At 54.8% G+C, this 12,947-nt stretch overlaps 2 protein-coding genes across 3 annotated transcripts in view; both read right to left on the bottom strand.

Annotated features, from left to right (window-relative positions):
* Positions 1 to 801: 801 nt before the first annotated feature.
* On the bottom strand, positions 802 to 3,962 carry TMEM125 (transmembrane protein 125). Its single transcript, XM_042996847.1, has 3 exons — positions 3,885 to 3,962; positions 2,410 to 2,559; positions 802 to 2,159 (listed from the first exon to the last, which is right to left on the bottom strand). Exon 3 carries the CDS (start codon positions 2,017 to 2,019, stop codon positions 1,360 to 1,362), a length of 660 nt encoding a protein of 219 aa, XP_042852781.1. The 5' UTR covers positions 2,020 to 2,159; positions 2,410 to 2,559; positions 3,885 to 3,962; the 3' UTR covers positions 802 to 1,359.
* A 63-nt stretch (positions 3,963 to 4,025) lies between these two features.
* Positions 4,026 to 12,947, bottom strand: part of CFAP57 (cilia and flagella associated protein 57) — a 78,828-nt gene continuing 69,906 nt past the window's right edge. Inside the window, exon 24 of one of the 2 annotated variants that reach the window (XM_042996843.1) lies at positions 4,026 to 4,106. The gene's annotated coding sequence lies outside the window, so the exon portion shown is untranslated. Of the gene's footprint in view, positions 4,107 to 5,915; positions 6,035 to 12,947 lie in introns of those variants that run through there. The other variant, XM_042996844.1, reaches the window with a different exon arrangement.

Raw genomic sequence — 12,947 nt, 5'->3', positions numbered from 1 at the left:
GACATGCCCTCTTCTTCTCACTCACCTTGCTCCCTCCTTGGCTGGCAACACCCTTCCTTCATCCATCTGCTCTGCGTTTTCTCCAGGAGGCCCCCTAGGTCTTGACTCCTGAAAGCAATTTCCTCCTGTTGGAGAACCTGTATCTCCACACTTGGGGCCCCCTGGAGGCCTGTCTGGTTTCCCAGCCCATCTTGGTGCCCTGGCGGGGCTGCATGGCATCTGACCTCGAGAAGCAGGGAGTGATGAAACTAACCGTAGCTCCTGTCCTGGTGGAAGGTGCTGGGTGCCACATAGGCCGTTCTGCACCGTAGATGGGAGATCCTGGGGCTGACCCCAAGCTGGCAGTGACTCTTACCGCCCAGGGGGGGTTTCAAACAACCCTCCCATACCCGGGGTGGGGGCGGGAGGGCCCGGAGGAAGGCCAGCAGGTGCGGCTACTACATAGGCCAGGACGATCCGATTCCAGAGGTGGGGTAGGGAGTGGCAACCTCCAGAGAAACTAGCTGATAAAACCCCGGCACTTAAGACTTCATCTTGAACCAGCACAGGAGCAAATGTGAAGGACTCAGGCCACGCTCCTCCCCACCCCCCTTCCCTCACCCCCTCTCCCCTCCAGCTTCCTCATACCTGTGAGGAGAAATCACAGGCCTGATAGGGGACACGTCAGGGTACCTTTTGTCAGCTTGAGGTAGGCAGTGTGCACCGTAGAAGCGGTGGTTGTCGGGGAGGGGAAAGCCGAGGGGGAGGGGAGGGTTTCTAGGTGAGATGGTGAGGTACCGACAGCGACAGTGACAACGGCCACCAGTTTTATTGCACACCTGCCACGTGCCCAGTCCTTCCTCACAATCGATTACCACGACCACGACCGTGACTCTCTGGAAACTGAGGCTCAGAGAGGTTAAGTCACTTGCCCAAGGCCCCCCAGCGGGTGGGGGATTCCAATCCAGTCCTGTCACATTGTGGAGCCCGCGTTCTTTGCACTTTGTCACCGGGTACTCTCCTCAGTGAAGTCACCGGTATGGTCTCTGGGGTAGGACAGTCGCTCCCGGAAATCTCCGATAGGTGTTGCAAGGCAGGGTTGGATTTGAGGGGGGCTGGGAACAGGGGCCAAGAATCTTCAGGGGCCCCAGGTCGAGACGGGTAGACTCTGACAGTTCCACGGCCACAAGCCCCCAGTTCCACCTTCCTGTGGCATGGATGTGTGCGTACACGCGTCACGCAATCCCACGGAGGGCCGGACGGTCCTGGGGACACCTACGCACTCACGTGCGCGTGCAAGCACACACTCACACCCACTCCCACCCTGGCACGGCGCCGTGGACACTGAGGCAGGTCGCGGGCAGGGGAACTCGGGCTCGGTCAGATGAGGCTGGCGATGCTGGACGTGGTCTCATGACGCCGCCCGGCAGAAAACCGTCCTGAGATGCTGAAGATGCTGCCGTCGCCACTGTGGTGGGCGTGGGTGGAGGGGGCGGCCGCACGGAGAGGCGGACAGTGTCCACTGACGCCCACCTGATAGAGCAGCAAGCCCAGCAGCAAGAGCGCACCGGAGGCGGCCAGGCCGATGCCCACAGACAGCATGGCGGCCAGGGGCCGGGCCGGGGCCGGGGCGGCGGCCAGCCCGGCCAGAGTCAGGCCGGTGACCAGCACCACCAGGCCGCTAAGCAGCACGACCAGGGCGTCCACCCCGCCGCCGCTCCGCAGCAGGGCCACGTGGTGGGGCTGGCGGAGGCAGTTCATGTCCTGCACGGCGGAGCTCATCAGCTGCTTGACCAGGACCAGCAGGGCCAGCAGGCACAGCACGGTGCCCGTCGCCAGCCGCCACTCGCCCGAGCGGCTGCTGGTGGAGGACAGCAGCGCCACGCCACCCGCCCCGCAGCCCGCCACGAGCGCCACGGCCACGGCGAAGCAGAGCGCCGAGCGCCGGGGCTGCTGGGACCACCACAGCTCTACCTGCTCCGCCAGAGCGTCCGGGGGCGGCCCCCCGCCCGGCGGGGCTTGAGCCTCTCCTTCCGGCATAGAGGGGGCGGGGCAGAGGACAGAGGTCAGTATCAGGGGTCAGAGGGTGCGGGTCATGGCCTAGAGCCCCCCCCACCAGCTCGGCAGCTAGAGGCCCAGAGTCCTGTTCCTCTCCCAGTCCAGGGTATGGCCACCATCACCTGCGGGGGGGGGGAGGGGGGGGAATCGCACTTGTCACCTCCCCAGCCCGATCGGCCTTTATGGTCTCTCCTGGGAGCCTTGGGGATGATCCCAGGGAATCCACCCCAGTGTCCCCCGACGGCCTCCCCCCGCCGCCTCCCCTCGCCCCCCCCACTGCCACTTGGGAATGCTTCTCCAATGACCCCGGGTACTTCCCCCACGTAGCACACCTCCCACCCCTCCAGGGAAGCCCCTGGCCCGGCCCCTGACCTCTCCGGGCTCTCTCAGTTGCCTGTCCCATCCCGGCTGGCGAAGGAGCTGGTGCCACAGTGGATGATGGGACCAAGAGCAGAGATAAAGCCTCATTCAGGATCCGACTCACATGGCCTCAGCTGTCACCACTGGCTCCTGGGGGGAGGGCTGTGGGGAGGGAGGGGGCTAATGACTTAACTCTTCTGGAACCAGCAGCCTGACCCTGAATCTTCTCTCTCTCGGGGCTGTGGCTACTTCTCTTGTGGGTCAGGATCTAACCCCTAGATCTCTCCTTCCCCAACATCTCATCTGATTTCCATCCACAGCCGCTGGTGCCCTAATCGCTTTCTCCCTCAAACCTGGATCTCCTTCCTGAGCTCCAGACCCCGAAGCCAATTGTCACCTGGATGTTCCATAGTCACCTCTGATGCAACGGGTCACATCCCAGGCTCTTAGCCCAGACCTCCTCCCCCTCTCATGTTCCTTACTTCCTTGTGGAGTGTAATCCCAGGGAGGCCACCTGCAAACCTCTCTCCATCCAGTCCCTGTTTCCATCACCATAGCTCCTGCCTCATCACCCTCTTCCACACCCGTCTTCCTGCCTCCCACTCTTCTCCATTCTCCCCATCACCAATCCCCCATGACATCCTCCTCCACGATTTCTCTAAAGTGGCGCAAAGGGAGAAGGAGGGCTCTGTGCTGGAACCCCAGCCGCTGTTCTTACCACCCATGGGACTTGGGCAAGGGACCTGACGGTGGTCACTCTTTTAACATGTCCTCTAGAGACCAGTCAGCATGACTCAAACTGGGTGAAATAAAGCAGCTGTGGTCTCTGCCCTCAAGGAGCCAGAGTTTACAGCAGGTATGTGTATGTGATAAATGCTGGATGTGGGTTAGTCAGAAGAGGGGCTCAGGGGAAGGTCAGAGAAGCCCTGGATGACTTCACCTCTTAGAGCCCCAGTCTCCTTATCTGAGAAGTGAGGACAGTAACATTTTCTTGAAGGATGGGGGCGAGTCAGTTGACACGGCCATTTCAAATCTCCAGTGGGAATTCTTGGGCCCGCACAGATGCCCAAAGCGTGCTTTTTGAATAAGAGAACACAATGTTCTCCTCTTTAATTTAGGAGAGGACTCCTGCTTCATATAGGATGCAGGTCCTGGATCGGTCCCGGAATATGATTAATGTGGCTGTGCATGGGTTACACCTCTGATGAGGTTACTGGTCCTTCGCAGCCCCACTCCAGGGGCTGCCTAGCACTTGAGGTGGGAGGAGCAGGTGCAGATGCCCCCAAGGGAGGTGGGGGAGGGGCCGTGGGAGGGGACCTGGAGTCAGTCCCGGCATTCCTCAGGGCTGTGACTTCACGGGGTCGGAAAGTGCTGGCACAGGTGTGCTGGGACAGTGGGGCCAGGCCGGGGGTGGGGTGGAGGTTGTCAGGAAGCGCCAGTGGGAGAGAGTGGGGGCGGTGGGGGTCAGGGGACCATGGGGCACTCACAAGAAACCTGGAAGTGCTGGATCCGACCAGAGCAGGCTGGGCCAGGCAGGTGGGGCGCTCCAGCTTCGTTTCCGGGGAGGCGCTTCACCTGCCTAACCTGCGTCCAGGTGAGCCTCTCGGGTGTGTGTGTGGGGGGGGAGGGGGATCAACAGGTGTTTCCAAGGCAGGGCTTGAGCCGATTGGCTGACGTGGCAAAGCTCCTTCGGCTGGGCTGAGGCATTCCTGGGAAGGGAGGGGCTTCTGTCAACTGCTGTTAGGGCTCGAACACAATTCCCAGATCTGGGTAGCTGGAGGAATGTTGTCTATCTGCCCCAGAGCCTGGACCCTGACCCATCCCCTGGCTCCAAGCCCAACTTAACTTTCATTCCAGCCTAAACCTAACCCCGACCCCAGATGCAGTTTCAAACCCTAACTAGAATTCCTAGCTCCGGCTGCAACCCCTACCCCACATCTCAGCCCCAACCCCCAGCCCCATTTCCAAATCCAATTCCCGTCCCAACTCCAGATCCCGACCCCAAATCTGGCTTGAAACCTCGTTCCAGTTCCTCACCCCAACCCCAGCTCCAAATTCTGGAATTAGGTCCTAGACCACAACCTTGACTCTTGTCCCTCAATTCAGCCCCCAAGTCCCAACCCCTAACTAAAATCCTGCCTCGGCCCCAAATTCCAACACCAGCTGGTCCCCAAACCCAGTCCCAGTACACTCATCCCTGGATTGGAGTCCCTACAAGCCCCTTGCTCAGTCTCCTTAAAGCCCCAAGTGTGTGACTGCAGTAGGCTTGCCTCCTGGATGTGGTTCCTGCTGGAGGAGGTGGGATGGGAGCCCCCCCTGAGGAGGAGGAGGGAGAGGAAGAAGAGGGGAGGAGGAGGAAGAGGAGGAGGAAGGGAGGAGAAGGAGGAGGGGGAGGAGGAGGAGGAGGGGTAAAGGCTTTTCAGGAGTACACCAGAGCTCCCCTGCTTAAAACTCTTGCAGAATCAACACTTCAGGATATATGCCACACTCTTTTGCAGGGCTCACACAGCCCCTGCCATCTACAACCAGACCAGTCATTTGCCACTGGCCCCCTGCCATCCAGCCAGATTGCATGTCATGTCATTCAGTTCTGCATGCTCTGTCCACTGTTTTGCCCTTCTGGTTGGGTTTTGAACTCAGAGTTCCCCTGCATGGGGTACGTCCTGCCACCCAGGCTCCGTGTGGCCAACTCGAATTCTTTAACTGTGATGTCACCTCCTCCAGGAAGCCCTCTCGGACTTTGAGGCCGGTTTAGGTTTCTCTGGTGCACCCATGACCCCTGTGCTTCCCCCACAGCTGCTCTTGGTGCATGTGCTGTAATTGCCCCTATTTACTTACTGGTCACCCCCCCACATCCCCCCACACACGGTGGCCTTAGTGTCCGTTTTGCTAACCATCATGACCTTAGAAGCCAGCATTTTGCCTGGCACATGGGAGGTAACCAATAAATATTTGCTGGAGAAATGAATGTGTGAGGTGATAGATGCAGGGAGCGTGTAAGACAATGCTGGAAGGGCAAGTTTGGCGGGTTGCACAGGGACGTAGACGCCATGGCAAGGCTCTGGACTCACTTGCGGTGCCCCTGGAGGATTCCGAAATATACCACAGACGTGGCCAGGGCTCTGCTTCTAATAGGGAATCCAGCACCACCCACCGCACATGCTTTGGGTGGGGAAAGGGTGCCTGCTCGGAGGTGGTTGTAGACTGTCCCCTGTCTCCTGGGTGGAGCCCCTTGTAACACCCCTTATTCTCTCTCCTTCTGATATGGATGGAATAGACAAGAAAAACAAAATCAAAGTCTTCTTCCCATTCTTTGCTCGCAAAATAATTCTTAAAAAAATTTTTTTTTAATGTTTACTTGTTTTGAGAGAGAGAGAGAGAGAGACAGATTGTAAGTAGGGGAGGGACAGAGAGAGAGGGAGACACAGAATCCGAAGCAGGCTCCAGGCTCTGAGCTGTCAGCACCGAGCCTGACGCGGGGCTCAAACTCATGAACTGAGAGATCATAATCTGAGCTGAAGTCGGATGCTTAACCGGCTGAGCCACCCAAGTGCCCCAACAAAATAATTATTCTTGACCCGTCTTAGCTTCGTTCTGTGGAGATGATGGGGGAGCCAGTCACAACCTTAGAGCAGCACTGTCGAATAGAAATAGAACATGAGCTACATGTGTAATTTAAAATCTAGTAGCCACTTTAAAAAGGTAGGGAAAAAAAGGTGAAAATATCTTACAATTTTTGTTCAACCCCCAAATATTTGCATTTTAATATACAAATGATTAAGGAGCTATTTCAGTCCGTTATTTTGTGCATCTCAGTTCAGACTAGCTATGCTGCAAATGCTCAATCACCACATGTGGCTCGCAGCTCCCTTCCTGGACAGTGCAGATCTAGATGGTTCTTCCCCTCAAGGAAAAGTTGGGGCAGGCTGGATCTCAGGGACAACCATGTGACTGTGTCACTTTGTGAAGCATTGTGAAGGTGTCCTTTGCCCTGGGAGGAGCTGGGAAGTGGGGTGGGGGGAGGGGGGCCGGGTAGGGTTCACCTCTGTGTACTCCTCTTGCTCATGTCTAGCAATTATTTATCCTTCTGGTCCCAAGGAGGGGTTAGCCCAGCCAGCCAGCCATGGTCTAGCTGTCCTGGATGGAGCTGGGGCAGGGGAACTCATGAAATTTTCCCTCCCTTTCCCCTGGGAAGTTTGAAAAAAACTTGTTGGGTAGGGGTAACAAAGCCTAAAACTTCCTCAGTTTAAACATGGATTGTGTGTCTTTGTTTTTATTCTGGGTCTTATCAAGTAACTTGGAGTTCAAGCGGACAGGCAGGCTCCTTGCAGGGCTTTTGAACCGTGTCCCCAAAGCAGAGGCTGTGGGGGCAGCTCAGATGGGCAACAGTGAAAGCCAAGAGTAGGAGGTGGCCATGGGCACAGAGTGCAAAATGTGGGTTCTAGCTGGTTCATTAGATGGTGGGAGTTCTGAGAGGACTGCCTCTCAAAAGAGAGGCCCTGTGGCCCAGTCTCCCTGCCTCTGCCACATTCCTACCGAAGGCTACTGCCAACCTGGTCGCTGGAGTGACCCTCTCCTAAGGCAGAGCAGGTAATGTCATTACTGTGCTTGCACGCCTCCAGTGGTCCTCTTCCACAGAGAAGCAGTCCTCCCCCATCCTAAGGCCCTCTCTGAGTTCCCTCCCTGGCTTGCTCATGCTAAGAGACTTTGCACAGGCTATTCCCTCTGCCTGGAATGCTTTTTCTCCCCAAGACTCCTTCCTGCACCTTCCTTCAGGAATGTGCTCGAACAGCACCTTCTCAGGGAGAAGGTCTTCCCGGCAACTCTGTCTAAAATCACAGCCTTCCCCATACTTCCTATCTCTTTTCCTTATTTTATTTCCTTTGTTCTCTTATGTTTCTCTGTAGCACTTCTCACTGCCCCGTATGCTATATATTTTTCTTACCTGTCTGGAATGTTGGCTCTCTACTCCCCGAAAATGTAAGCTTCATGAGGGAAGGGATTTGAGTCTGACTCATGGTATCTTCCCTGCTCCTAGAATGGGCTTGGCATATAACAGGTGCTCAGGGAATGCATGATGAATGAATGTTGGAACAGAACATTGGTTTTGGAGCTAGATTGACCTTGAAGTGTCAAGCCCCAGCTCCAGTTCTGTAACCTTAGAAAAATTCATTCTCTTCGGTTGTAAAACGGGGACAATAGTACTTAGTTGTGTGGGTGATTAAATAATATAATCAATTCTTCTTTTTTAATGTTTATTTATTTTTGAGAGAGAGAGTGCTAGCAGGGGAGGGGCAGAGAGAGGGAGACACAGAATCCAAAGCAGGCTCCAGGCTCTGAGCTGTCAGTAGAGTCCGACGCAGGGCTCAAACCCATGAACTGTTGAGATCATGACCCGAGCCGAAGTCGGATGGTAACCGACTGAGCCACCCAGGCTCTCCCCCTGCTTTTGGCATTTAAAAAAAAATTTTTTTTTAACGTTTATTTTTTTGAGACAGAGAGAGAGCATGAACGGGGGAGGTCAGAGAGTGAGGGATTCACAGAATCCGAAACAGGCTCCAGGCTCTGAGCTGTTGGCACAGAGCCTGATGTGGGGCTCGAACTCACAGACTGTGAGATCATGACCTGAGCTGGAGTCGGAGGTCAACCGACCGAGCCATCCAGGCACCCCTGCTTTTGGCATTTTAAAATCAGACTAGAGATTCCATTTCAGCTTTGGGGCATGTACTAATGAGATGCTGAAGTACCTAGCCCCAGCTGAACTGGGGATGGAAAGTGGTCTGCAGAGAAGGGGGAAGGACAAGAGAAGGAGGGGTGGTCCAGCCAGGCCCTGGTGCAAGTTTCTTTTGAGGCCTGATTGTATCTCTGTCTTGAGATTCCCTAAGACCGCCCCCCCCTTCTCGCCCCCAGCCCAGTGATTTCCCTTGTGGTTTAAACTGGCTGGAGTTGGGTTTTGCTACTTGTAGCTAAAGAAGGGCATCCATAGTTCTTCTGTTCAGAACTGGACTCTCCCAGTCCCACTTTTTTTTTTTTTTTTTTTTTCAACGTTTTTTATTTATTTTTGGGACAGAGAGAGACAGAGCATGAACGGGGGAGGGGCAGAGAGAGAGGGAGACGACACAGAATCGGAAACAGGCTCCAGGCTCTGAGCCATCAGCCCAGAGCCCGACGCGGGGCTCGAACTCACGGACCGCGAGATCGTGACCTGGCTGAAGTCGGACGCTTAACCGACTGCGCCACCCAGGCGCCCCTCTCCCAGTCCCACTTTTAATACATTTATTACATCAGTACACACAGTAGGGGCTAGGTTAAGTCCTAGTGGACACCCAGCACCCCTGCCAAATCCCACATGAACAACAGGTACACATTCCTGTATCTGACTGGTCATCGTGGGGGATCGGGAATGTTAGTTCTTCCTGCTGCCTGGCACACAGCAGGGTCACCTCCTCATACATCGGCTCCCATTCCAGTTCAGCTCAGGGGAGTCGGTATCTTAGGTGTGCTCAAAGCATAAGTGGATCTTGAACCTCCAATGGTCTAGAGGAGCTCGCCCCCACACAGCTCCGGGGGAAGGAACCCCACCCCTGGTCCGGACATCCTTCTCTCTGATCTTTCCAAATCCAGAGCAGTGATGGCAAGGGAGTCCTACCTGGACACACACATATGCCCAGGCCCACCGGGGCTCCTCAGGCACCTCCTGGGAGCAGCTGTCGGGTAAGGACTGGTCATGCCTTGTGTAAAAAGCAGTGGGGAAAGGTAGATGCTGATGCTAGGACCTCCTGTGAGGCAGGGTCCTCAGTGCCAGGAGAACAGGATGGTGAGGGGAGGCTTGCTTGGGAGCTCACCCTGTCTGGCCACAGCCGATGCATATGGTCTAGAAGAAGGACAGGGGAGCCAATGGGTGTCTGGGGCTCAGAAAGAGGATAGTCATCCAAAAGCACCAGCTGTCCCATCATAAATGAATGACTCCCTAGGTTAACAATGGACCACAAGCAGAAGAACAAGAGTGGAGTTCGTATGCCGATGCCTAGCCACCTGGGTGACAGTAGAGTCCTGTAGGAGGAGGTGACTGCCAGGCCCACTCTGTCAATGAGGGGGTCAACTGGCTCTAGGGACCCTGTGAAGGGGGAGGTTCACCAGTGGGGTGAGAACCTCCCCTAGAGTCAGGATAGGCAAAGTGAAGGGAGGTCTCAGTGCAGCGGCCACCCCCGTCAGGGCCACCCAACAGCTTGAGGTGGGAACGCACAGGATAGACTATGGGAGGCAAACTGGTGTAGCTAAACCCTGACAGTGACTTTTCTCTTTGTAACAAGAGAGCCTGACTTCTCCTTTGATCTCCGAGGCATCCACTTCACAGAGGACTGTCTCAAAAAAACACATTGGCAGCCACTGAGGTTTCTTTGTCTCTGAGATCTTGGTTGATTTTAATAACTGACCCTTTGAGCCACTTTCCCCGCCCCCCTCCCTACCCTTCAAATTCCCACTCTTATGTTTTAAATAGTGAGCCCACAAAACCCTAGGCCTTACACTTGACCCCAATAAAGCAGAATCCCAGGCCTGTGAGATGGCTTTCTCTCTCTCCCTCCCTCCTCTCTCTCCTTCCCTCCCTCCCCACGGCTTTGCTGTGTGGCCCCAGGTGAGATGTATCATTTCCAGGCCCTGTAAGTAATAAAGCTTTATTTTTTTCAAAGTTTCCTGATGGTGGTTGCTGAAGGGTGTCTTGGGATCATAGTAAGAACCACAAGGGTGAGTCTAGCCACAACGTTGGTTATTGATAGGCTGAGACCAGCATAAAACAGCAAGATTGTACCTCTGGCTGCAAATTTGCCAACAAGAGGCCATCTGCCTGCCCCCTGGGCAAGTGAGGAAACACCCTGTTGACCTGCTGGCCCAAGTGCCAGGCTTTGCTGGGATGGGGCTCTCCGTTTCCTTCTGCCTTCACCTCCTTCTCGGCCACTGGACTCAGGGGAGCCTAGTTTGGGAGGCATCAGCTCCCTCTACTTCTGGGTTAGACTTGTGGAGCGTCACACTCCTATGACCTCCACACCTGGTCCAGGTTCTGTCTGGTGCTTCTCCAGAGCAGGCTTAATGTGGTTGGGATGTGGAGGCCATGGACAGCCTGGGCTGCGAGTCCGGCCCTGCTGGGATGACGCTGTACCAACTATTTCACTCTTCCTGGCTTTGATTTCCTCATCTGTAACCTAACACATCTTTTTTTTTTTTTTTTTAATGTTTATTTATTTTTGAGAGAGACAGAGACAGAGACAGAGAGAGAGCGCGCGCAAGTAGGGGCAGGGCAGAGAGAGAGGGAGACACAGAATCAAAAGTAGGCTCCAGGCTCTGAGCTGTCAGCACAGAGCCTGACACAGGGCTGAAACTCACAAACTGCGAGATCGTGACCTGAGCCAAAGTCGGAGGCTTAACCGACTGAGCCACCCAGGCGCCTCCCCTAAGGCCCATCTTGTAGGTGAAATGTGATGACTTGATTCTAAGGCATTTTTAGGTTGAAAACTGTGTCATTTGAATGTTGCTGCATCCAGCCACAGTGAATTTCCTTCTGGCTGAAGAGCAACCAGTTTTCTCCGCAGGTGCCTTCTTCCCGAGTCTTCCTCCCTCTCCCTGTGCTGGGTGAACTCCCTCAGTCCTGAAGTCAGAAGAATTCACTTCTCAAGGGCACCTGGGTGGCTCAGTCAATCGAGTATCCGAATTCGGTTCAGGTCATGATCTCATGGTTTGCGAGTTCGAGCCCCGCGTCGGGCTCTCTGCTTTCAGCACAGAGACCTCTTCAGATCCTGTCTCCCTCTCTCTCTGCCCCTCCCTGACTAGCTCTCTCTCTCTCAAAATAAATAAACTTAAAAAAAAAAAAGAAAGAAAAATTCACATCTCTGCATCTCTGCTGCCACCATCTGGGTCCCAGAAGCTGTCCTCTTACTTGTAGTTAGCCATGGTGTCTTCCCGACAGCCCCCTGCCTCCACTGTCAGGTCCCTTCATCAATACTCCACCCAAACACCCAAGACAGCTTTAAACACAGACACAGCCATGGAACCAAGAGCCTAGGAAGAGAGGCAGCATCACACCATCAAATGGGTATGTTAGAGTGAAGGTTCTGAAGGTAAACAATACGGTGCGTGTAATCTACATGGGGAAGGAGGGATCAGGGACTACCTTTGTGAGCAAGTGACATTTCAGCTACCATCTGAAGGATGAAGTTCACTGAGTGAGGTGTGGGTACAAGAACATTTCAGGCAGAGAAAACAGTATGTGGAATGACCCAGAGGCAAGGAAGAACTTGAACTTTTATAAGAATTGGAAGGAGGCCAGTGTGGCAAGAGCCTGGAAGTGGAGGGCAGTGGCTCTCGGTGGCTTTGTGCTGGCCTCTGGACAGAGTCATATCTGTAATGCACCTTTAAACCCTGCAGCACCTAGCCCCGCTGACCTCCCTGATCTCATTTCAAGTCAGTTTCTTCTGCAAAGGTAAAGCCAATATGCTAGTTCGGAATGAAATCTGTGTCCCAGAGGAGCCCACCTGCCGGGCATGATAATGTAATGGGCTGTCGTCTCTGTGGTTGAATCAATTAGAGGGTGCCTGAATCTTTCCCTACTCTCTGAGCCTGGTCTCCTAGAGCAGAGGACATGCTGGGTACACAGTGGTCTGGAGGGGAGGAGCTGGCCACTGTGACAGGGTGTGGGCTAGGGGTGGCGGTCAGGGAGTTGCTAAGGAGCGAGTCCCACGTCGACTGCTTGGTAGCCTCTGCTGTGAGCCTTCCTTCTGATCTCCCCAGGCTTCAGGAGAGCTTTGCCAGGCGTGACAGCTACGTCTCAGCTCTCGCTGTGAAAACTAACCCAAGAGCAGTGCCCAGAGCTGGGGTAAAGCAGATTGGGGAAGATGGGGAAATGTCTTGGAGATGCCAGGTGTAAGACAGCCAGCAGGGACCAGCAGAGACCAGGGGCTTAAATATTTGCTATTTGGATATTAGAAGGGTGTCTGGCCTCTGAAGGTGGGAGAAGACAAGGACATCTGGGTTATGTTCCTTTGCTCGAGTGCATAAAATGTCACTTTTCCTGGTATGTGTGACTGGGGCGCCCAGTACGGTGGCTTAGGGGAAGAGGTACCCTCCCCCCACCTCCATTCAAATGGAGGAGCAGGGCAGGGCCCTGCAGAACAAGAATGACCAGTGTAGAGTGCACAGAGTGCATGGGTGTAAGAGAACCCTCTGTAAATAGAGCTCTGCTTACAGTCCTCACCACAGGGTCAGCAGGGGATGGAAGGCCTGGGGGAACTCTAGTCACTTTGCCATGTTCATTACTTTACTGTCATCTTTGCACAGATGTACAAATCCTCAGAAAATCTCACTATGCTTCATAAAGGAGAAGAAAACGTCGGTGGCTTTGTCTGGTCCTGACTGGGCTAGCAGGGGAGGAAGCCAGCTCAGAAGCGGCAGGCAGTGATACTTAGGGTAGGAGCAGGCAGCCCCATCCCGGGGGCCCAGAGAGGACAGAGGGGCGGCAGGAGGCCGGGCCCAAGTCCAGTGTGATCTCCGCAGTGACA

This window comes from Panthera tigris, chromosome C1 (assembly GCF_018350195.1).
Source record: "Panthera tigris isolate Pti1 chromosome C1, P.tigris_Pti1_mat1.1, whole genome shotgun sequence".
In the NCBI taxonomy this organism is placed as follows: domain Eukaryota; kingdom Metazoa; phylum Chordata; class Mammalia; order Carnivora; family Felidae; genus Panthera; species Panthera tigris.
This window is presented reverse-complemented; position numbering and strand designations above follow the sequence as displayed.

Bases quoted from the DNA above. Each gene is read 5' to 3' on its own strand.
- TMEM125 (XM_042996847.1), bottom strand. From the start codon at position 2,019: ATGCCGGAAGGAGAGGCTCAAGCCCCGCCGGGCGGGGGGCCGCCCCCG.